At 38.4% G+C, this 26,009-nt stretch overlaps 1 protein-coding gene and 1 long non-coding RNA gene across 2 annotated transcripts; both read right to left on the bottom strand.

Annotated features, from left to right (window-relative positions):
* Positions 1 to 2,295: 2,295 nt before the first annotated feature.
* LOC5566749 (BTB/POZ domain-containing protein 6) lies at positions 2,296 to 24,483 on the bottom strand. Its single transcript, XM_001651106.2, has 2 exons — positions 24,220 to 24,483; positions 2,296 to 3,588 (listed from the first exon to the last, which is right to left on the bottom strand). Exons 1-2 carry the CDS (start codon positions 24,315 to 24,317, stop codon positions 2,463 to 2,465), a joined length of 1,224 nt encoding a protein of 407 aa, XP_001651156.2. The 5' UTR covers positions 24,318 to 24,483; the 3' UTR covers positions 2,296 to 2,462.
* Positions 18,232 to 18,991, bottom strand: LOC110675300. Its single transcript, XR_002499350.1, has 2 exons — positions 18,546 to 18,991; positions 18,232 to 18,482 (listed from the first exon to the last, which is right to left on the bottom strand). It is a non-coding gene; the product is annotated as an uncharacterized LOC110675300 (long non-coding RNA).
* Positions 24,484 to 26,009: the final 1,526 nt, after the last annotated feature.

The following is a 26,009-nucleotide window of genomic DNA, read 5'->3' as shown; positions in this document are numbered from 1 at the left end:
CTCTTCTCGACATTGCGTCAAGCAGCGATTCGAAAATTGAGTGTTTGCGGATGCCCCCAAGGGGGAGTCTTGTCACCACTTTTGTGGAATCTCGTAGCAGATACGCTATTGAGGCAACTCAATAATAGCGGTTTTCCAACATATGGATTTGCCGACGACTATCTAGCTCTGATAGTTGGTATGTGCATAAGCACCCTATTCGACCTGATGCAAAGTGCTCTTCAGGTAGTCGAGAGTTGGTGTCGCCAATATGGCCTTTCGGTTAACCCGAATAAAACATCTATTGTTCTGTTTACGGAAAGACGAAACCGCGATGGAATTCGACCTTTACGTCTTTTTGGCACTGAGATTGATGTGACTGATCAAGTAAAGTATGTCGGAGTCATTCTAGATTCCAAACTTTCATGGACACCTCACATTGATTTCAGAGTCAAAAAAGCTTGCATGGCCTTCGGTCAATGCCGGCGAACCTTTGGTAAAACTTGGGGCCTCAAACCCAAATATATCAAATGGATTTACACAACAGTTGTTCGACCAATATTGGCATATGGATGTCTTGTGTGGTGGCAAAAGGGCGAAGTGAGAACAATCCAATCAAAATTGGGCCATCTCCAAAGGATGTGCTTGATGGCGATGTCTGGTGCGTTCTCTACAACTCCCACCGCAGCGCTCGAGGCCCTTTTCGACGTTGCGCCACTACACATATATCTTGAACAAGAAGCACTTTCTTGCTCTTACCGTTTATGGGTACTGGATCTACTGGAGAAAAATCCAGTGAATCGTAGATCTACACACACTTCGTTGTTTCCACTTTTGGTGAATTGGGACAAAATTGTTCTTGCTCCAAGTGATCTCACAATTGCTTGTCACTTTCCTTACAGGACATTTATCACACAATTCCCTTCACGGGAAGAGTGGATGTCTGGCTATTTGGAAAGAAGTATATCAAACAATATAGTATGTTACACTGATGGCTCCCTTCTTGAAGGTAGAGCTGGTGCAGGAGTATATTCTCGTGAGCTAAGGCTGAATCAGTTTTACTCACTTGGTAGAAACTGCACCGTTTTTCAGGCGGAAATATTTGCCCTTATGTGTGGAGTGCAATCAGCACTCCAACAGCGCGTAATGGGTAAAGTCATATACTTCTGTTCAGATAGTCAAGCTGCTATAAAAGCTCTCGCTTCGGCCAACTCAAGGTCGAAGCTTGTTATCGCATGTCGAACTCAAATTGAGGAACTGAATTCAGTCAACTCTGTAAACCTTGTATGGGTACCTGGCCATTCTTCCATCGCTGGAAATGAATTGGCTGATGAGCTAGCTCGCGATGGAGCATCGCATGACTTCATTGGTCCTGAACCGGCTATTCCAATTTCGAAGTGCTGGGTGAAGCTTCAGATAAACTCTTGGGCGGCAACTCAGCACAAGCAATATTGGAATAGTTTGGAGTCATGTCGTCAAACAAAATTGTACATTACTGAGCCATCTCCAAGGGTGGCGAAGTATTTAACAAATCTGTCAAAGCAGAATTGCAGTCTCTTGGTCAGAGCGTTGACAGGCCACTGCCGACTGAACTATCACATGGCAAATATTCAGGGTGCTGACTCATTTGTGTGTGATAGTTGTGACTCCGATTATGGAACTTCGTATCACCTGATATGTAACTGTCCAGTTTTTGCGCAAATGCGATTCTAATTACTTGGCAAACACTTATTGAGTGAAACTGAATTCAGAAGCCTGAATCTTCAGGACATTCTGTTATTCTTAACCCGCTGTGGTAATGAGCTATAGGCTCTCTTTACGCTCATGCGTTTTGCAAAGCCCTTTTTAGGGCGCTGTTCGAACCCATTGGAGCTACATGCTCTCATTTCGCTTATGCGATCTTCCCTCTTCAAGGGGCCCCACTCCTATTTCCTCCCATCTTTCCCTTCCCCTTCCCATCGGGTAGATGATGAAATAGGCTCAAATATGGCGATGCCACAAATCTCCCAACTGGTGGGGAACGTGCCTTTGGAGCCGGCCTTCTGATACCTGATACCCCATTTACCCACTTGCCCCGCAGTACCTTACCTTTACTTTGTATAGCCTGATTTGCTGCCGTAAAGAAAAAAAAAAATCAGCCAGGTCACTATAAACTGATTTGCTACCAGCCCTGAACCAGAGGATTATTATGCCGAAAAGTTTTCCGGATGGAACATTCCAACGGCATCGTGCATGAGGAGGAGTGTTGAATGGGGCTGTTGAGTGTACAACATTGCTGCGTATTGGACATTTCTTTCACGTGTATGAAAAAAAAACTGAAATAAACAAACGAGTTGTTATTTTTCTTTATTCGTCGAACGTTTATGCAAGTTTATTTTTGCTGCTGCCGTTCTATAACTCTGTTTAGCGTTAAGTTTGGTCAAAACTTTTGATTGTTGAGCGGAATTCTTGGATAAGATAACGTAACTTATCATTTAGCGTGTTTATTCGTGGGTAGCTTCACACATCAGATAGGATACACAATTATGCTGGCAGTAACAAGGGTTGTAACGACAGATATAACATTGTTGCGTGCTATGTTGTTTGCATACGATGTTTGCCTTCCCCAGTGTACCAGCCAACATAAAACCTTTGATGTGAAACATTTTCAATTCTTTCAGATCGTCCGGTTTTTTAATCGCGACTTGAATGTTACAATTCGCGTCGATTATCACCTTTTCAAACATAATTTCGTGTGTTTGCAAATTTTTGTGAATCGGTACACTTTTTGAAGCAAGTTGCTTGCCTTGGCACATTATAACGATTTCGACCTTTCCGGCGGGAGGAATCTCTTGATCAACACCTACAAAAACGCCCAATCCGTATAACGCAATTTTGGATTTCACAGTTAGAAGGAGAGATGTATCGATGTTGGCTTGAAAATAAGGGGATCCGAAGAAATGAAGTTTTCGACATAACACGTCCTTTATGTTATATGCAACGTCCAGCGCCCCGTTTTGTTTTTTCCATGTTTCTATCGCCTGTCGCATGTGATCCTCTTGACAATTGATCGTCGATTGCGAAGCAATAACAAGAAGTGCCTCAGCGCTTAGTTTCAGGAAATGGTCCTGTTTGAAATGTTTGATGGGATTATCGCGAATGATTTTCAAGCACTGCTGATCGACGTTGTCAAATCGATGTTTTTGGTTCTCTTGGAACACTTTCAGAACGTTATCTTCAGTCGTTAATCGCTCGAAGGCATCCTCACATTTCTCGCTCAACGATTGCAACATATACTTATGTGACGCGTAGTATATGTCTAGCATATTACTAGCATTCAAATTGACACGCTCGCAATAGATATAAATTAGAACTTCCAAGAATACGCCTGGTTCAATGTCTTGTACGATAACTGGAGCGGATTTCTGATCATTTCTAGCTTCCATGAAGTGACCATTGAATTGCGCATAGAAAACCTCACTTGCCGTTGTTATGATGAGCTTGTGTGCGTAGATGAGCACGCCGGCCTGGCCTACTTTGAACACTACGTCCGAAAGGTATGGATTATTGATGAGTTGAATGAGGCTTTGTGCTGGCGGCAAACCGAACTGCAGTTTTTTTACGGTTCCGCTGAAAATAAACGATCAAACCATTTAGCAGTGAAATAAGGACTACTAAAATATATATAATTTTATTTTGCGTAGGATATGTTTGAAACCCTCAGGTAGTCATGTTATTGCCACGTTGGTTTATTTAACCTCCTCTCTTAGGAAATGGAGGCGTCTTGGACTTACAGTCATTCATATAATGCTGTGCAACATTTGCGCCATCTTTTTTTATCCCTGCTTTTGGGTGATGGGATTGACGGTGATTCATCAAGTGATTACATATTGTTGATATTGTGAAATTGATCTAATGTTTATATATTGATCGCAAAAACAAATCGTAATTAAAACTCATAAAATGTAAGTTAGTCTAATAATTTCATGTGTTTCAATGCTTAAATATATTTTTTGCAATTTCTCATCGTAATAGGCTGTTTTTTATCACGCCAATCTGTCATGATACGGCCTACTTTCCTGCATTGAAGTATGCGGTGCGGGAATTTTCATTACGCAACTGAAACCAGTGCTGTAATTATTCATTACGCAACGCTTTCTCATTAGGCAACTGTTTTGAGTTGCGTAATGAATCATTACCCAACTATTTTCAGAAATTGCAAAATAATGGTGCAAGCATCCAGATGTGATTTCTGATACCCTCCAGTGGTGTTCTACGAAATTGCAAAAAAATATTGTACGCAACTCGTTGCAGAACTTGATTTTTACAGCACTCGTCGTAGTTATCCAACTCGGCAAGCCTCGTTGGACAAATGTACGACTCGTGCTGTGAAAATCGTCATTCTGCGACTTGTTACGTAAGCTTACTGATGAGGCCTTGGCTGATCGATCGTAGATTTGTCCTTACTGATTTGTGGCCGTCCAGTCCGAAAGGGTTACAGCACAAAGAATTGTATTCGTAATATTGAACTTTGTCCATTTCAACAGCTTCGGGAAAACTTTTTTCACTTTACAAAAAATAATAACGAGTAATATACAGCTGATAGACAACACTTGCACTTTCTCACTGCTCTTTGTTAGTTTTTGGTAAACTTATGATTCTCAAGCCATTTCAACGCTTTAAACTTGAATTGGTAAATACCTATTTGTCATATTGTCTACCCATTTATTTCACTGTCAATTTTGTAGTAACCTAACAGGAAAAAATTGCCTACATTCTGATTGAAGAAAACTTTGTTTCTATGTAGTTTCGTTCTTAAGAAATTTTGTTTATGAACTTATAAATTTGTAAATATATGGTTCAAACCAGGGACGAAAATACTCAATCTACCCTCGCCTACATTGATACTTGCTGGGTAGAATCTTCGTTGATTTTTATTTGTTTTTATCCTCGCCTTGACAACACAACAAAGATTGGCAAAGCACTTGCCGCAAGATTGTCAGTTTCCTTTTACCCTGCTGATACTCAACCGCTTTATGATCATCGGAAGCAAAAAATGATATTCATTCTGGACAGCTTGACTTTTTTACATTCCGCTTCGGGAAGTTGTAATTTTTGCACAAAGCACAGTAAAGACGCGTCAACATCATCGATTCCGAGCATCGGATCGTTCATTACCCGTAAAGCAGCATATTTTTTAATTAGTATGAACCTCAATGATAATCAATTTTCTAAAACTGACACTCTTCTGCTTCTGATAATCAAAAACACCAGCAACGTACGGGCATCGTTGTTTGTTTTTTCATCTACTTTTGTGCCATCTTCATTGGTGCAATCATATTGGTGGTGGTGCGGTTACTTTGATGGTGGCATAAATGTCAGTGAATTGAGTATAGTGAGCATGATTTTTTTCGTCCCTGGTTCAAACAGCTCATCCTAGCAATATTTGATCATGTTTTAGGAACGAAAAATGAGCGTATTGAAAAATATTGTAGGATTGGATCTTATTGATCGCTCTTTTCAAATATACTTTGTTTGAAAGCTGGAATAGCTAATCGGGTTTTCATTATTTGTTTTCATAAACAGTGAAAAATGTCCTGGGAAACTGATTGCATTTCAAAAATTTCATATTTTTGAGATAATTTGAATTCGGTTCGACAAGTCATGATGAGTCTTGAGTCATGATTTTTAAACGAAAAGGCATGTATGGCAAATCTTTGCATTTTTCACAAAATTGACCATAACTCAGGAACAAAAAAAAGTACATCCTAAAAGTTACCAGAGTTGAAGTTTATAAAGTTTCCTTCTCAAAAATATTTTAATAAAAATTTTCCGCGAGTTCGGGCATAGATTTTCCAGGGTTTCTTTATAAATTTCCCTAACGGTGGAAAATTTTGTGGAAAACTTTTTCCAGTTCATACTTTTTTTTGGATTTCTGAGAAAATTTGCTTAAATTTTCATATAAAAACTTTGTTTCTACAATGTTTCGTTCTGGAGTTATGATTTTTCAAAGAAAAGTCTTATATGGCACATCTGGACATTTTTCACAAAATTGGCCATAACTCAAAAACGAAAAAAAGTGCATTCCAAAAATTTCAGTGATTAAAGCTTATAAAATTACCGTCTCGAAAATATTTTTTTGAAAATTTTCCACGAGTTCGGGCATAGTTTTTCCGGCTTTTCTTTACGAATTTTCCCAACGGTGAAAATTTTGTGAAAAACTTTTTCCAGTTCATATTTTTTTTTTGGATTTTTGAGAAAATTTGCTTTCATTTTCATATAAAAACTTTGTTTCTACGATGCTTCGTTCTAAAGTTATGATTTTTCAAAGTAAGTAGTGTCAAGGGAAAACAAAAAAAATCCACCTGAGTTTTCCGGAAAAATAGGCGACCCTGAATTTTTCTCATTTTTTTTTATTCATGTATCCATGAGCCCTGCCTGTGGAAAAAGTTTCATGAAAATCTGAGACTCTTCGGCCCAATTTGTACGATAATAAAAAAAAAATCCAGTTGGCTTCGCGTTTTCCACGCCCGTTGCTATGGGCGTTACCACGTGCACCGTTGCTATGCCCATCGTCTTGACCACGTTGCTTGCAATCTTTTTTCATGTGACCACGCATGCCACATTTGTGGCACTTACCATCGAATTTGCGTTGACTGCTTCCGAAAAGGCGGCCGGCTTGTCTTCGCTGGCATCTTCTTGTCGATCCGACCGTTTTGACTCCTCAGCCAAAAGCCGTTGCTTCAGCAAATTAGGGACGTTCCGATACTTCCGATATATCGGAATATCGATATTTTGCTTTCGATATTCGATATTTTGGTATCGATATTTTCTATTCGATATATCGGTAATATCGATATTCCCTTCCGATATATCGTACATACAGTCAGTGACAAAAGTTAGTAACTGAAGGCTGTTTTTCCATACAAAATGCCCAAGTTTGGAGATCTGCATCTGTATCTCAGCTTCTGGCGAATTGGGTAAAATTTGGATAGCGAACTGCAAATAATCTGAAGTTTTGTGTATACTTATCTTATTAAATTTTAGACATTTTCCAAAGAGTTTCAGAGGGTTGTTCAAAGGAAAAACTAAGTATCAAAAGAGATTTTTTAATTTAATTCAAAAATGGTAAGTTGGTTAGATTGTTCGGCAAAATTCTTCAGTTTCAAAAGATACATAAAGTTACAGAATATCACACCAACCAATTACAACTTACCGCTTGAGCTTGAGCTTGATTGCCCGCCCGTGGATGCTACTCCAGTATCGCCAGATCAGCTGCACTTAAACAAGGAACCAACCGAATGGCTGTTTGGGACTAACAGACACCCTCAGTGTATAAGTGCTTTAGGCAACAATGGCGCCTGCCACGTCAGAATGCAGACCAATGAAGGAAAGAGTGAGGAATCGATGATGCATTAAACTGGCTCCCACGTAAACCGTATATACCACTGCGTTCAAGCCAGTTCATGCGGGAGTGTATGGGTTTGAGGAAAGGCATGGCAGAGAGGTTAGCAGTCTTTGGTTAGCAGACTGCCTATGTATCAGTCGTAAGGAAACGGTTTCTTGTCCGTTTCTGGTTCTAGCGTTTGCTATGAACTAGCAGGGTGTGAATGTGATAGATAAGGAGTGGAAGATAGAAGCAAGTGAAAGATACAAGTACAAAGTACGAGGAAAGGGACGGGTCTGGGATTGAACCCATGACCTTCTGCATATGAAACAGAAGCGGTAGCCTTTAGACCACCAACCCCGTCACCAATCAATTACAACCTACTGCTTTTCGATTAAATTGAAAAATCTCTTGATTAATTTTATGTTTGGAAAAGGTCTGAAATTGAATGATCTCAGTATGTACAAAATATGAGGTTATTTGTAGTTTGTCATCCTATTTTCATCCAATTCGGACTACCAAAAGCTGAGATACAGATATCAAAACTTGGGCTATGGAAAACTAGTATTTGATTACTAACTTATGTCACTAAGTGTATATGGCAAACAATTATGGTACAGTACTTGACGGCTGTATGAGGGTTCCCGTCCGTTACCATATACAAATGTTTGGGACAAATCTGCCTCTTAGCCGAAATTAACGCATCTTCTGGCAGTCTAAAATTGTCGTGGCCACATTCTTGCGAAAGCTAAGGGATAGGAAATGATAATTGACTGAACACTTATTTACACCTACCAACAACTCGCCTGATTGTTACATCATCTCATAAGTGGAAAACAATTGTGGGGTTTTCTCTATATATTATTATATGTTTTGTATTTCAAGAAGCATTTTCCGTTCAATTTTTTCCAAAAAGTATATAAACAGAAGACATTTATTTTAATGTCGGCCAAAATAATTGCTAATCTTGAATTTTTGTCCATTTAGATATATCATATGATATTCCGATATATCGATATTTTGAATCAATATATCGGTGGTATCGATATTTTGATTCGATAATCGTATCGAATCAAATATCGATACTTTGCAATATCGGAACGTCCCTACACCAAATCGAGCGTTAAATCCTAGAGGAGCTTCGCTTACGTTTTCCAGCGCCGTCACCAATGGGTCGTACGAGTCCGGTAGTGTCAGGAAAAGTTGGGACACCAGATCCGCTTCCGCTAGGGTTGCACCGGCCGTTTTGAGCTTTCGTACCGTTGCTTTCTTTCATCCGGAGCCGTGCCAGTTGCTTCCTTATCAACGTCTGGCTGGCCACGGACTTTTTCGCGTACGTCGCCTCCAGGCTCTCCCTCATTTGATTTCTTTTGCGGTTGTCTTTTCCCGAACGACCTCCAAGCACTCGTCGGAAATAAAACTCACCAGCAGTGATTTCGCCTTCCGGTCCGTTTCCACGAACTTCACTCGATCAGCTTCTACTTCCGGGGCTTCTCCGGTGAGAACCACTGACACGCCAGCTGCTTTGATGAAAAGCTTCACCCGGTAACTCCAATTCTGGAACTCGCTTCCATTCCCGCGGAACTGCGGAATTCCGTGCGCCAGCTCTTTCTGTGTGGTGCCCATAACCTATTGGGATTTCGTTACCGGAACTCGGAATTGAAAAACGCGAATACTTCGAGAACAATTAAGGAGCTTTATTTAAATGCGACTACCGTGAAGGCCCCATACTCTGCGCACTTAAGGCTTTTCAAATTTCAAACAGCTGTAATTAATTGAAAACAAAACACAATAGTCTGAAATTTTGGGAGCAAATACTTATTGATCTTATGTATAAGGAAAACATATAAAAGCTTCACTAAGTAATGATTTTTATTGCAAATTTTTAATTTTTCTGAAGGGTGTCCGTGTTCCTAACTCTGCGCACTCATTTTTGCAATGCTCCTTATTCTGCGCATTTAGGTTCCTAACTCTGCGCACTCGATAAATTCTGTATAACAGTCAAAGTATTTTACTAAAAGCATTACTAGCAGTTAAACTCTGAATTAATCTTCATTTTCTTACTTTATACGGCTTTACGTCCCTAATGGAGCGTGGAATGTCTCAAACATAGAAGTTTACTAAATGAAGTGAATTTTATCTATAATTCAATCCATGATAATTACTGTTAATGAATGCCATTAAGTGCAACTTTCAAAATAATCGAAATCATCATATGATTTCCAAAACATGTAATTAACTTAGTTTTCTAAAATCTAAACCAACATACAAAAAGGGTACAAACTACGTTTTTTTTTGCGTTCACCCTTGGCGTGTAAAGGAAAATTTGCTTGGACTGTTTATGTATTTTCACTAGAAAATATAAAAACCATATTTTCTTTGGTTCGGTTCGGTACTTTAATGGCGTTTCTATATAGTAAATACGATTAAACCTCGATGTTCCATTACTCGATATTGACTCATGAAACTATACAAAAAATCTAAATTATTTTATTGTATGATTAGGAAGCATTCAAAAATTACGTCCATCGTTGAGGGGAGGAAGAGTATGAAAATGTGACAATACATGGATGTTCCCTTCAATATCGACCTCTGGAGGGTTGATTGTTTGTTGAAAATAACGTTTTATAACTGCTGCGCATAGTAAGGAACATAGTTGAAAAATGGTTCTTTACTATGCGCACTTAACTGCCCATAAAAGCATAATTGTCCCATGTGAATAGGAAATCCAGCAAACATGGGACTGACATGCGTTTATGGGCAGTTAAGAAGAATAAGAAAATGAAGAAAAAAAAGTTGCAATTTACCAGTGATGATTGCTCGATAAATAAACTAGTGCCTACGTACTAAAAATCTGAAATATATTCTCTTTAATTTGCTTCAAATGATTTAAGTGATGAGGTACTTCCTTAGCATTTTTGCTAACGGGTAGTCAATTTGGACGTTTTTCAATATTTTTAAAGCTATTTTATTTTTTATTAAAGTAATAAACGTAAATTTGTCAAGAAAATTCTTCGCGTACTTTTTTATTACTATTGTAGCAATATATAAAAAAAAATTGTAAACAAAAATTTAAGTATTTTACCAGATTTTGGTGGATTTTGGTAAAAGTGCGCAGAGTTAGGAGCTGCGCAGAGTTAGGGGCCCTCACGGTATACTGCACGATGTGCAAAATTGAAAGAGAAAAAACAATTTGAATATGGGTCGCAGCTTACTACGACCTTGTTGGGTTGGTTGCTTTGCAACAGGCATTGCCACCCAGCATGGATGGAATGACCAGAATAGCCGATTGCTACTTGGATTTCAGTTTTCGTCATTGGTCAAAATAACCTTTGAATAGTTCGACATTATGAATGTTTTGTTGCAACGTAACTTTTTTTTTGATTTTATTTTAATTTTCAAACATACTTTGAATGGTTCGTCATTACATGTGTCGACAATACCCTTATTTCTGTTACATACACTTTTAAAATACACAATCCCTTCTGTCTTCGTCATTACTAAAAATAACCTTTGAATACTTGTTTTTAATTATGAATCGTGGTTTTACGGCCAACCAGCCGAGTGGAAGTTTAACAACTACCGAAAAGCTAAACATTACATATAATTTGCAATTGGATTAGATGGACAAATTGATGTGAAGATTTGCAAAAAAGTTACACGTCTTCTCAGTGAGAATCGAACTCACGACTCCCCGATCTCTAGTTGGGGCGTGTTTGGATGGGCATCTAATTCTCGCGTAACTTTTCAAAACGGCCTATCTAACAATTCACACATTTCGAGTAAATCGAGCTTGAAGGTTGTGAAAATATATTTTGAAACTGTATCAAAATGAAACAATTTTTCCCCACTGTGTTGCTTGTAGAGGGAAGCAGTGTAATATAGTTCAACGTAAGAAATGAAATTTTGTCAATTTATTTGGAAATTACACTGAAATCTATAAAAATATCAAATAGGACGTTTTGACCAAAAATATGTACATAGGATAAATCACATAGGTCGTTCTGTTTCAACAATTGTTACATTGGACATTCACTTCGGTCATTTTTTTCAGTTATAGTAACATCGGACATTTTGATTTGAGCACACAGCAAGCGTGTTTTATTTCATTTTGTATCCACGTGCGTTGAACTGCTTAAACATTCAAGTTGAAGTGCTCATTTTGTTGCGGTGTGATAATCGCAGGCACCAGCTGTGCTTTGTTTTGATTCATTTGAAGAAGGGACGCATGACCTTCGGGTTAACGTCTCTCACAAACAACAATTTGATTCATTCAATGCCACGCCGTCACTTTTTCCCCTCCGTCTATGTGTCCTATGTAACAACAGAAGGAGGGGAAACGTTGAGCTGTATTTGGGACTTTTTGCTTTCTCGCTGTTTTTCTCTCAATCTTCCCCCCGTTTCAATGCTGGTTTCGCCCACACTTGTTCGTGTGTGAGTTACCCACTGCACGACGGGTGGTGACGACTGTGTTGCATTCGGCACCAGCCGTCGGCGCAAACAACAAATAGCGGTGGGAAATGATGACGATGACGGCGCCGTTGATTGTGTTGTAGGAAACCAATGCCAAACAAATACATACAGCTTCTCCGTTCTACGGTAAATGATTGCTCTGCAAATATATATATATGTGCGCAAGTCGCGCATGCACGTTGCTCGTGTTGCTGCCGTGAAGCATATGTATATGCTTCATCGACCATGGATCTGAATCGGATTGATACAATAAGATCATGATGCTCAATATCATTTTCCTTCATGCACTCAATACGCTGATAACATGAAAAGAGAACTGGCAGCTGAGCGAATGCTGATCCAATCCAGCGTAAGCTTAAAACATGATTTGGCAAAAAGACCAAAATACAGTTTTGTGTACCTCGTTCTCTTTTTGTTATTTGAGCGTATTCAATATTGCGAGTCAGAGCGACTCTGAAAATATCGACACTTTGTTGCGGTGTGCTAATCGGAGACACCAGCTGTGCTTTGTTTTGATTCATTCAATCCCACGACGCCACTTCTTCCCCTCCGTCTATGTGTCCTATGTAACAACAGAAGGAGGGGAAACGTTGAGCTGTATGTAGGACATTTTGCTCTCTCACTGATTCTCCCTCAATTTTCCCCCCGTTTTTATGACAGTTTCGCCCACATGATCATGTGTGAGTTTCCCACTGCATGACGTGGTGGTGGTGACGGCTGTATTGCAAGCAACACCAGCCGTCGGTTGAAACAACAAATTGCGGTGGGGAATGATGACGATGACGACGCCGTCCATCTTGTTGTAGGAACTTGAGAAAGGAGCCCACGCCTAACAAATACATACAGCTTCTCCGCTTTTCGGTGATTGATCGCTCTGCAAATATGTGTGAGCAAGTCGCGCATGTACGTTGCTCGTGTTGCTGCCGGGAAGCATATTTATATGCTTGATCGACCATGCATCTGAATCAGATTGATACAATGACATCATGATGCTCAATCTTGTGCTCAGTATCATTCCCCTATATGCACGCAATGCGCTAATAATATGAAAAAAGAAGTTGCAGCTGATCCAATCCAGCGAAACGGTAAAACATGGTTTGGCAAAAAGACCAAAATTCAGTTTTGTGTAACTCATTCTCTTTTTGTCACTTGAGCGTTTTCAATGTTGCGAGGCAGTGCGACTCTGAAAATATCGACTGAAATGATTGAGAAGCAGTTATTATGGCATTCTATACATCTAAGTAGTGTCTCAGACACGCTTCTACAAATCATTCTACCTTTTAAACTCCATTCCAAAGCTTTATTCAGGAATGTCCAATGTAACATTAGAATCGTGTTTATTCATAAATGTTACATAGGACATGTGGTTGGTTCTCTGATCAAAGGTCCAATGTAACAATTGATTAAAAGCGATGCAGTTTTGAACATTGGTCATTTTGTTAAACTTTTAATAGATCAATTTGTTGTTAATACATCAGAACGAGTATTCTAGTGTGCTGCTAAGTAGTGCAACGCAAATGATTTGCATTGATAATCTCGATTTGTTTACATTTGTTACTTAGGACGTTTTGAAAAGTTACGCGAGAATTCTTCCGAAAGAGGTGCACTTTGCGAAAAAGGAACAAGTGATTATTGAGCTGAAATCGAATTCAGGTTAACTTTTGCGTTCATGAATCCTCTCATGGCGTAGTGATAACGCGCCCCAACTAGAGATCGGAGAATCGTGAGTTCGATTCTCACTGAGAAGACGTGTACCTTTTTCGCAAATCTTCACATCAATTTGTCCATCTAATCCAATTGCAAATTATATGTAATGTTTAACTTTTCGGTAGAGTAGATGTACTAATAGTGGAGGTACTAAGCACCATTGAACTTCATTTAAACGCCCAAATTCAAGATGCGCAATTAATGTACAGGTTAATGTTGTAACGGGAAGTAACGACCATTGACCTAATGAGAAAAATGATTTCATCGCAGTAATCCACGGCATGTCAGTGAAAAATAATGCCTCCACTATTGGTACACTGTTCCTTTAGTTGCGGTATATTTTTAATTTGTGTTCCTATAGTTGCGGTATCCGTTATTTTCATATGGGATCCTCCACTATAGGAACACTTTACCGCAACTATTGGTACAAGCAAGTAAAGTTTTTGCAATTTAAGTGGTATTTCATCAAATTTAAAGCAATTTGAAAGCTCTTTTCATCTATTCCGCGTATCAACAAGCTAATACGTCGATTCGCAGTGTCGGTTCAATGGTTAATGTAATGAAATCAGTGAAAATGGCACTACCGCAATTATAGGAACACCCACAACTAAGGAAACACTTACCCTAGTTGTTGAACTTCCACTCGGCTGGTTGGCCGTAAAACCACGATTCAAAATTAAAAACAAGTATTTATCGAGCAACGGACTCATGTTCCGTAACCGGTCGTTTGAGAACGTCGCGACCCATTGGAAGCCCACACAATAGAAACCTCAGCCTAAAAAACAATGCGCTCTCGGGTTAGACATTGGATATACAGTCATCTCTCCCTTACTCGATATTCGGTATCTCGATATCGAGTTAGAGAACCATAGTAAAAGTTGGTTTTCATGGCTACCTCGATGGTCCATTGGATCGCATATGCACTGGTTTTGTGTTCTGTAACTCGATATCTCCCTAACTCGATGGTCCTTTCAATATCGAGTTATGGAGAGTTGACTGTATATAGAAAACGTTGTGTTTGGATGGGCATCTAATTCTTCCGAAAGAGGTGCACTTTGCGAAAAAGGACCACGTGATTATTGAGCTGAAATCGAATTCAGGTTAACTTCTGCGTTCATGAGTCCTCTCATGGCGTAGTGGTAACGCGCCCCAACTAGAGATCGGGGAGTCGTGAGTTAGATTCTCACTGAGAAGACGTGTAACTTTTTCGCAAATCTTCACATAAATTTGTCCATCTAATCCAATTGCAAATTATATGTAATGTTTAACTTTTCGGTAGAGTAGATGTACTAATAGTGGAGGTACTAAGCACCATTGAACTTCATTTAAACGCCCAAATTCAAGATGCGCAATTAATGTACAGGTTAATGTTGTAACGGGAAGTAACGACCATTGACCTAATGAGAAAAATGATTTCATCGCAGTAATCCACGGCATGTCAGTGAAAAATAATGCCTCCACTATTGGTACACTGTTCCTTTAGTTGCGGTATATTTTTAATTTGTGTTCCTATAGTTGCGGTATCCGTTATTTTCATATGGGATCCTCCACTATAGGAACACTTTACCGCAACTATTGGTACAAGCAAGTAAAGTTTTTGCAATTTAAGTGGTATTTCATCAAATTTAAAGCAATTTGAAAGCTCTTTTCATCTATTCCGCGTATCAACAAGCTAATACGTCGATTCGCAGTGTCGGTTCAATGGTTAATGTAATGAAATCAGTGAAAATGGCACTACCGCAATTATAGGAACACCCACAACTAAGGAAACACTTACCCTAGTTGTTGAACTTCCACTCGGCTGGTTGGCCGTAAAACCACGATTCAAAATTAAAAACAAGTATTTATCGAGCAACGGACTCATGTTCCGTAACCGGTCGTTTGAGAACGTCGCGACCCATTGGAAGCCCACACAATAGAAACCTCAGCCTAAAAAACAATGCGCTCTCGGGTTAGACATTGGATATACAGTCATCTCTCCCTTACTCGATATTCGGTATCTCGATATCGAGTTAGAGAACCATAGTAAAAGTTGGTTTTCATGGCTACCTCGATGGTCCATTGGATCGCATATGCACTGGTTTTGTGTTCTGTAACTCGATATCTCCCTAACTCGATGGTCCTTTCAATATCGAGTTATGGAGAGTTGACTGTATATAGAAAACGTTGTGTTTAGATGGGCATCTAATTCTTCCGAAAGAGGTGCACTTTGCGAAAAAGGACCACGTGATTATTGAGCTGAAATCGAATTCAGGTTAACTTCTGCGTTCATGAGTCCTCTCATGGCGTAGTGGTAACGCGCCCCAACTAGAGATCGGGGAGTCGTGAGTTAGATTCTCACTGAGAAGACGTGTAACTTTTTCGCAAATCTTCACATAAATTTGTCCATCTAATCCAATTGCAAATTATATGTAATGTTTAGCTTTTCGGTAGTTGTTGAATAGTTTGAATAGTTTGATATTATGAATGTCGTCTTTTTTATAATTTCTTTCAATATATTTTTACTGCGATATAAAAATGCAACACTAGTTTTAAGTTTCGTATTTTCTCTCCTAATCCATGGATCGCATCACCGACCAAAGGTGACTCCTAGATCTTTTTCCTTCCTCACTAACCACACCTGTCCCGTGATGATTGTGGAGATGCAGAGGTATTCTCGGTCTTAAGAAGCAATGATCATTACACAATAACGTTCCTTATCCTTCCCACCTGACTGTAAGGACTTGGCCGGCGCCGTTATTGATCAATAATATGAGAGCTGCTAAAATTGCACTTCGAGAATATGCGAAAAATCCCATCCCTTATTCATTTGGATCGAAGTGCAATAATTCTTACCGGTTCGGATCAATCACGGAATAGCAACCATTGACATGTACAGTCAGTCTATGCTATGCTATGCTTCATTCATTCAATGCAATAAAGGATGCTTCTTTAAAAAAAAAAATCAGGATTACAGTCGACTCTTCACAACTCGATGTTCTATAACTCGATATACTCTATAACTCGATGGATTTTTCTACCCCTTCAAATTTCCATACATCGTGCTCTCCATAAGTCGATATTTCTATAATTCGATATCTCCACTAGTCGATGTCACGTGCGAGGGAAATTTCTCTCCATAACTCGATATCTGTTTTAAAATCTTTCTTATTTGGGGAAACATGGTTAAATTCTTGTTTAGAGATGAAAAAATACTTGCAAGTTGTAATTAAAGTTGAAAAACATGAAAATAAAACAAATATTGTCAGTCAAAATAATGTGATTTTTCGAGCATTTCGTAAAAAGTTTTCAAATAATAGTTTGTAAAGTATAATCAACAGAATAATATTATTTTCTTACAGAGGTGATCATTTATACCAGTGGTCACCGAACTGCAACCCGCGGGCCGCATGCGGCCCTCGAGAGCGTTTTGTGCGGCCCGCGAACAAATTTTGGATAGCAATGTGAAGTGGCCCGCAAGTAGTGAATTATTGATAACAACGGTTGAATTTTTATGTTCTTGCAACCGACTACTAAAATCTGCTTTTCTACATGGCCAACAATTGATTGACGAGCAGGAAATAATGAGGTATGGACTGTGTTTATTTGCTCAGGAATAGCTTGAATTTTGTCTAACATCCCAAGATTCCTCAAATATTACAGTTATTTCGAGTCAAAAAAAAAATGTATCGGCAGACTAAGGGCTTCAAAATTGCCTCAAACTTCCAAAAATTTCTTCACTTCCCAGAACCGTTCAGCGTTTATGGTTTTACAATGTATCCTAGTCTTCAAAAAAAACCGGACACCACAGAAATTTCTCATAAATGTATAAGACAGGTTTTGAATTTTGACTTGTTTGAAAATATTCAAAGATTTACAAAATTGAAGGAATCATTGAAATTTATGTGAATTAAGATATATCATGCCATCTACTTTGCCTGAAATTCCATAAATCTTCCTGTTTATAAAAACAGAAATGTTTATAGTCACATAAAAAGTCGTTCAAATGAATTCTCACCAGTGTTGGCAATCGTGATGAAATAAAAAAAACATCATCCTCCACAATAATCACTCCTACTTTTCTTCGGTCGAAAACCGTTTTTCCCGATTAACGCCAGAATAGGATTCAATCGAAAGTTGGATCCGCCGTTAACAAGAATAAGAGTGTTCAACTCTGCCCGAATGGTCGGTGTTTCATCATCGACGAAAGTTTTCATGACTAACTTCAATCCAAAATAGTTAAAAACGATGTTAGTTCCTTCTGATCCCCTTTCTTAAAGAAGGAGGCGTTTGTTGTATACCCGCATAATCATGAACCATATTAGCACTGTTTCCAATATTGTCTACAACTAATTCAAACAATATCTGAACCATTCCGAACAACATCCAGAATAACAATATACCCACAGTACCACAGACTGTTTTGCCAGTATGGGAAACGGTAATCAGCCAAATAAAAATGTGGGGAATAGGCGGTTAAGTTATGTAACCATAAAAAATCGTCGATTTCGTCGAACAAAATTTTTCATTTACCGTTCATCAGATGGTAGACATACTATCCATTTTTTACTCAATCTACCACAAAAGAAACAGTTCTAGAATTGTAAAACAATATATTTTGAATAAAAACGTTTACAATTTGTGAAATTATTGGATTATGGTAGTCAACGGTATATCAACCCTATGCCATTCTATTTTTTCCTATTCATAATAATAAAACAAGACAATTCGTGTATCTACTCCAGAAACTTTATTTCCGCTGAAAGTTGCGAAACAGGTTCAAGTTGAATTCAGCGCCTAGATTCAGCATTGGGGATGATATTCTGGTTCCACGATCCTTCGGCACTGTTGAAACTCTTAAAAAGAAAAAGAACATTGTCAACTCTGACTTCGATGAAAAATAATAATAACACTTACCTGTAAATATTTTGCAGCACCACTCTGAAGTCCTAAGAAGTATGCATTCCTTATTTCACTTCTGAAAACACAGAAACCAAATTAAGTACGTTGTTTTTGAGCAATTTAACATGAAATATCTTACCAAACAAGTTTCGACACTCGATTCGCAGAAATGAACACAAATATGGCAGTTTGACTGGTGAAAAATTTTCTCCGATTTCACAAAACGCACACAAGTGCAATATAACTACTCCGCGTACGGTATGTTTACTATCAAACCATAAGACTTCAATGTATGTGTGACAACTTTTCATGATACTAAACAGTATGCAATCATATTTGAATGTTTTGCCAAATTGTGTGCCAAATAATCCACGTAAGTTTAGAAATAGTTGATTTATTCATAGTTTCCAAATACGGACTATATGGAACTGATTGATAGCAATTAGCTATACGGTAACCGTTAGCGATACAGTAGATGTAGTGTGAGATACAGTACAAAACCGAAATATATTTATAGTAACACAATTAAGCCACAATATTGGAAGCAGTTAACGTATGATTTATGATTTAAATGTTGTTTGGAAAATTTGCCAAAGTGTTTTTTGCTATGCGGGTATTCGCTAGCTACGCACCAAATAACGAATTCCATCACAGAATTGTTTGTATTGGCAATTGTACTCGCTTTCCGCATTGTCCTACAATAGCCCTGTTAGTAAGCGCGGGGACTTGACGATTTAGAGATCACGTTTTAACGTTTTTGCGTTTTTTTTTTTTGTTTGTGCTTTATTTTTCATTTTTCCAACAAAGCTTATAATCTGTCGACGACAAGATTGATATTTTTGTCAGCACAGAGCTCCCGAACGAAGATTCTACCATAGCAAAGGAAGCTTTATTTGTTCGTCGTGACTCAAAGCCTATGTGACGGATCACTGCAGCAAATAGTCATCCAACGCTTGAATGATAGACGATTCTTTCTTCAGCTTCGTCGCCGACTTTTTCCATTTGACGGCAAAGATTGTCTACCCTGATTCTCATATAACTTGCGGCCCGTGTCATGTTTTGAAACCATTGAAGTGGCCCGTCCAAGCAGTTAGGCTGAGGACCACTTTTATACATTAGAAACACAGAAATTTGACCCTTCGATTTTGTGATTTTTTGTTTCAGTACATTCTATAACTCGATAATTCTATAAGTCGATGGTCCCTTGAATATCGAGTTATGGAGAGTTGACTGTATTTTCAAATCCGGCGATATTTTTAGAGGAAATTAAAACAAATACCATTATTTTGCTTTCAATTAAATATTTTGTATTTACGGTAGGTGTACCAGTTATGACCATAGTGGTTCCCTATTTCGCCATACGTAATAACTTGAATATCTTAACATTTTGAAAAGTTTTTTTGTGTTTTAGCAGTAAGATAGGGCGTCTGTACCAGTGATAGTGGCAATAGTCACCTCAGGACACAAGATTGTATCGCTGCTTAGCGTCCTAAAGAGAAAAAATAACAACAAACCCGCCTCTTGTCACCTTTATTCACAGAAGAGAGAATCGATGAAGAGAAATCGATCATGCGACTTTCGCCCTTATTCTAGCACACGCTTGATTTTGCTGATCGCAGTACACTGTAAACTCGCCATTACCCTTTAAAGAGTAAAAAATACCCATTTTTTCCTGATATATGCAGCTGTCAAAATAACGGGTAATTAAAAATTTTCAATAAAGGGTAAAATGTGCCCATTTACAAGTATGCTGAGGTTACCCTTTAATGGGTGAAAATTGTCTTACGCATGATTATTCATAAAACCAGCATCACACTGTAAGCTCAAAGTACCCTTTAAAGGGTAAAAAAGTACCCTTTATGAGAGAAACTAGTTTAACTCATAAAAAGAGTGAAGGGCCCGTACTCTTTAAAGAGTAAACGGCTTGTACGTCAAACCAACGAGTAAATTTTACCCACTTTCTGAAATACATCATTTTGAAAACAGGGTAAAATTTACTCTATTTTTATGCGATTTCTGAATTAAATTTCAAAGTAATATTCAACAAATGGTAACGGAATAAAATATCGATTGATTGACACGTAATTTAACTTTATTCAGCAATGAAAATAATAAAACTCGAAACAAACACACCATCTCGGGGCGGGAGAACGTTGACGACATTGGCTGGATCCTAGTAGACATCGTTTCTCCCTGGAAAATCATGGCGCAGTAGTTTCATCCTTCATTCGAGTTGTTCGGGAATCCGGCGTCCGGCCGTTATTTTAAGATTATACACAGCCTACAATCACACCACAAAGTTAAGCTTGTGTTTAAATCATTAAGAAGATTAATTTATAGTACTTACTCGTTTTTAATGATTCGCACCATCTCTCCACATAAACAAACTGCTTCAGGTTACACTGATGCTGGTTTTATGAATAATCATGCGTAAGACAATTTTCACCCATTAAAGGGTAACCTCAGCATACTTGTAAATGGGCACATTTTACCCTTTATTGAAAATTTTTAATTACCCGTTATTTTGACAGCTGCATATATCAGGAAAAAATGGGTATTTTTTACTCTTTAAAGGGTAATGGCGAGTTTACAGTGAGTGTAACCTGAAGCAGTTTGTTTATGTGGAGAGATGGTGCGAATCATTAAAAACGAGTAAGTACTATAAATTAATCTTCTTAATGATTTAAACACAAGCTTAACTTTGTGGTGTGATTGTAGGCTGTGTATAATCTTAAAATAACGGCCGGACGCCGGATTCCCGAACAACTCGAATGAAGGATGAAACTACTGCGCCATGATTTTCCAGGGAGAAACGATGTCTACTAGGATCCAGCCAATGTCGTCAACGTTCTCCCGCCCCGAGATGGTGTGTTTGTTTCGAGTTTTATTATTTTCATTGCTGAATAAAGTTAAATTACGTGTCAATCAATCGATATTTTATTCCGTTACCATTTGTTGAATATTACTTTGAAATTTAATTCAGAAATCGCATAAAAATAGAGTAAATTTTACCCTGTTTTCAAAATGATGTATTTCAGAAAGTGGGTAAAATTTACTCGTTGGTTTGACGTACAAGCCGTTTACTCTTTAAAGAGTACGGGCCCTTTCAGGGTGTCGACTCAATTTGGAAAATAAAATTCCCTGACTTTCCCTGACCTTCCAGTCGTTTTCCAGAAAAAATCCAGAACATTGATTTCCTTGATTTGAACCGAAATAAGTACGATTTGTACAGAACAATTTTGGGCTTTCTACTAGCTGATTAAACATTTTTTTATAAAAGACGTAACACTTTTGCTCAATCTGCGCGGCGTGTGAGATGAGACGGGTCTAATGAGGTGACAATTGTCGAATCGCTCCCATTTGATTAACATTAGTCGCCTCACGTCACTCGAGGTGAGGGTAACTCGGGTCGACTCACACACCGCGCAGCATAAGCACAACTATTAAGATTATCCATCATGCTTTTTTAGTGGAAGAAAATTCTCCTGATTGTTTTTATTTCTTTTCCATGTAAAATTCCAGCTATTGCCAAAGAACTTTCTTGGAGAATTGAATCGAGGAATTCATTATAGATTTCTCAGAAATTCATCTTACAATTTTTAAACGTATTTTGCCAGATATTCTTTCTCTAAGAATTATTCTAATATTTACTCCAGAAGCTCCTCATTTTTTTCTCCAATCATATATCTTTAATACCTTAATGAACATTGGCGTAAATAGAAGGGTGGGGTGTAAGGGGATTCTAAAATGTTCAATGGATTATCGAACAATGTCAATGGATTATCAAACAGACTCCTTTAGATTTTTCAAGGAATTGTATGAGGCGTCTAAGAATTTCTGGAGAATTTACTAAAACTAAAATAAATACTAAAACACGCTCCTGATAAAAATCCTGAAGTAACGCTTGGACCCTAATCGAGCACATTTTCCAAAATATCTGAAAATTTTAAAATTAATATGATTTCTTGTAGAGGGTATTTTTTTATCATCGGGCGATTTGGGCCGGAGGTTCTCCGATTTGTATGAAATTTTCAGCAGAGGTAGAGCTCGTGGATACATGACCAAAAGTAAAATTCAAAAAAAATATAGTGGCTTATTTTCGCGGAAAACTATAGATGAATTTTCGCGATTTCCCTATTTGTCATGGTGAAAAATTTTCCGGGAAATGTTTTTCTTTTTATATTTTTAATAGATTGCTGAGAAAATTTCCTTTTGATTTTACTAAAAGACTTTTGTTCTACGATGCATAGTTCAGGAGATATGATTTTTTGAAATTTGAGGTATATAGGGAAATCGTGAAAATTCATCAAGAGTTTTCCGGAAAAATAGGCCACTATAATGTTTTTGAATTTTATTTTTGGTCATATATCCACGAGCTCTACCTCTCGTGAAAATTTCATACAAATCGGAGAACCTCCGGCCCAAACCTGTCCGATAATTTAAAAAAAAATGCCCTAGTATGATTTCTAAAGCAAAATATCAGTTTCAATCAGAAATAGAATGAGGATAATATGCCCTAATGTCTTATTTTCTTCAAAATTTTCAAGAGCACAAAGCTAGAAATCCAAACAGTTGGTCTTATTCTATGAACGTCGTAAGGTGAGAGTTCTTGATCTCGTATAGTGAGGTGGTTATACTCGACTCGAGTGAAGTGATTCGCCATGCAAACCAAATGGGGTCTCACTTCATTCAAATCGAGTATTGTCACCTGGCTATACGAGACCAAGAGTTCTGACCTCACGCCACGCGTAGAATAAACCTAATTATTCAGAGATGATGAACTGATCGATTGATCACCACCAGCAAGTAACAAATCGATCTGTTTTTGTTTTGTAATTAGGTTTTTTATACATATCCTTTGATTAGTTTACCTTGGATATATTGAGCAAACTTGTAAAGATTGACATTTGACTTTCATTAAATCTATTTTTCTCAAAATTTTGAGCAAAATGCGCGGAACGTGACAATCAGTTGTTGTAGTTGATTCTTTTTAATTCAGAAAATTTTGAATTCTGAGGATAAGTATAGGTAATAATGTACATTTCACTCTTCTATGCATAATAGCGTTTTCTCAATGGTGAACTGTTATTGTGAAAGATTGATTATCCATTTGTTCCATAAATCGTATTGAAAGTAATAATTACTAAATATTGTTTTGTTTAGTTGACCTAATCGATGCAAACAATCGACGCGGTTCTCCCTGACTTCTAGTGAAATTCCCTGACTTTCCCTGACTTTCCAGGTCAAAAGTTGAATTCCCTGACATTCCCTGACTTTCCAGGTTTTTCCAGGTAGTCGACACCCTGCCTTTACTCTTTTTATGAGTTAAACTAGTTTCTCTCATAAAGGGTACTTTTTTACCCTTTAAAGGGTACTTTGAGCTTACAGTGTACGCAGTTGTGAAGAACTGTCATTTCAAATGGGGCTCTCTGTAGGAATTTTCTAATGTCGTTTTCGTTTTTAGGAACTGGGTCGGTGATCAACACATAAACAAACCAATGTCAAATAAATTGTAGTTCGGTCGAACCTGAACCGGGTTGGGGTTGGAACTGTGATACAGAACGGGTTGCGCCAGTTCCAACCTAGGTTCAAAAACGAATTCGACATAAGAAAATAAAATAAAAAACACAAAATGGTGACTAGTGATTTTTGTTGCAACTCAGTGACTAGACCGAAAAAAAGTGACTCGCTATCAGCCCTGTAATTGAAAGACGCACAAACAACCCTATTCCTCCGCCATGGACCGATGCTGGGTTATTACCGTTATTATTGTATATTAACGGAACCGGAAAAAAGTAAGCTTCTGCACCTACCTTGAACCGCCGGATGTGCTTCCTCCACTGGTTCCGCCATTATGTACAGAATTAGATTTCGTTCCCGCACCGGGCTTTTTACGCTTGTTTGCCATCATAGTGCCAATTTGTGCTCAGTATAATCGCAACAAAAAAACCTTATTTTTTCTAGAAAACTTTCACTTCGAAGATTTTTCTGATTTTACGGTGAAGCTGCACTTTGCTGCGACCGTCTGTATCACTTTAATGAAAAACGTGTGATGATTAGCGGAAGGAGCGGAAGCGGAAGTAGTAGCGTATAATATTGGGCGTTGTTGTTTCAAAAATCGATTGTGAGACAGGTTGGCTTCGTCCAAAAATTACGTACCGTACACGGAGAACAAATTTGTCGTGTTCAGTCCATATCTCCGGGATTAAATTCACGTCAATAGAGGTAATAAACTATAGAGGAAGAATGTCGCTGGCGTCGCTGCAGGAACATCTTTTGCTGGCCGAGATAGGCGGGGCTATAAATGTCAACGCGAAAAAGTATGTAGTTTGACACTTATGTACCCGACATGTTTCTGAGCGAGAACAAAGGGAACAGCAGCGACATTCGTCCTCTATAGTTTTCTATTTCTATTTTCACGTCCAATTGAAACTCTTAGAGTCGCATTCGAAAAGCAGAGTCACAGACAACCAGACGTCACACTCTCATCGATGTCCATCGACCACCTTTTTAACGGCCGATTCAAATATATAGTAGGTGGACAATCCACCACTCGCAGCGCTCGCATCGTTTTTGTTCGCGTTTGACATTTACACACTACCGCCATCTGTTGGTCCATCGGCTAAACACACCGATTTTAGCATTGGGCGTACATGTTCTCGTGACTATGAATTTTATCGCGATTTGTTCTAAGTGTTACGTCTGTTTGTCTGTGGCAGAGTTATGGAGTTATTCTTACTTCGTATGTATTTTTCCAAAAACATTTTTTGAATTTTGTATATTGTATTTTTTGTCCATAATCCAAAGTGCGATCGCAGCTCAGTTTGGAAGCTGCGAACACAGAGAAACAGACGTAACACTTAGAACAAATCGAGATCAAAATCATAGTCGCGAAAACATGTACGCCCAATGCTAAAAACACTGTAGGTGGCCGATGGACCAACAGGTGGCGGTAGTGTGTAAACGTCAAACACGAACAAAAACGACGCAAGCGCTGCGGGTGGTCGATTGACCACCTACCATATATTTGAATCGAACGTTAAAAAGTTGGTCGATGGACAGCAGTGAGAGTGTGACGTCTGTTTGTCTGTGCTGCGAACTTAATTGCACGTTGAAAGAAAATTACCCACTACATACACTGAGAATAGTCCCACTATAGTTTTTATGTGCTGTACACATAGATTTTTGCAATCAAGCTTTGCACATAAATTATATTGATATCGCAGATAGAACCAGGAAATCTGTTACCACAGACAAACAGACGTCACATTCTCATCATGTTCCATCGACCACCTTTTAAACGGTCGATTCAAAAATATGTCAGGTGACCAATCCGCCACCCGCAGCGCTTGCTTCGTTTTTGTTCGTGTTTGACGTTTACACACTACCGCCATCTGTTGGCCCGTCGGCTAAACACGCTGATTTTAGCATTGGGCGTACATGTCCTCGTGACTATGATTTTGATCGAGATTTGTTCTAAGTGTTACGTCTGTTTGTCTGTGCTGTTACCCGTAATTTTTATGTGCAATGCAACTACAAGAGAAGGATAGGGGATGGTACACAAATTATGTCACGCTAAATTTCAACTTTTTCGACCTCCCCC

The sequence above is a fragment of the Aedes aegypti genome, chromosome 1 (assembly GCF_002204515.2).
Source record: "Aedes aegypti strain LVP_AGWG chromosome 1, AaegL5.0 Primary Assembly, whole genome shotgun sequence".
NCBI classification, from domain to species: Eukaryota; Metazoa; Arthropoda; class Insecta; order Diptera; family Culicidae; genus Aedes; species Aedes aegypti.
This window is presented reverse-complemented; position numbering and strand designations above follow the sequence as displayed.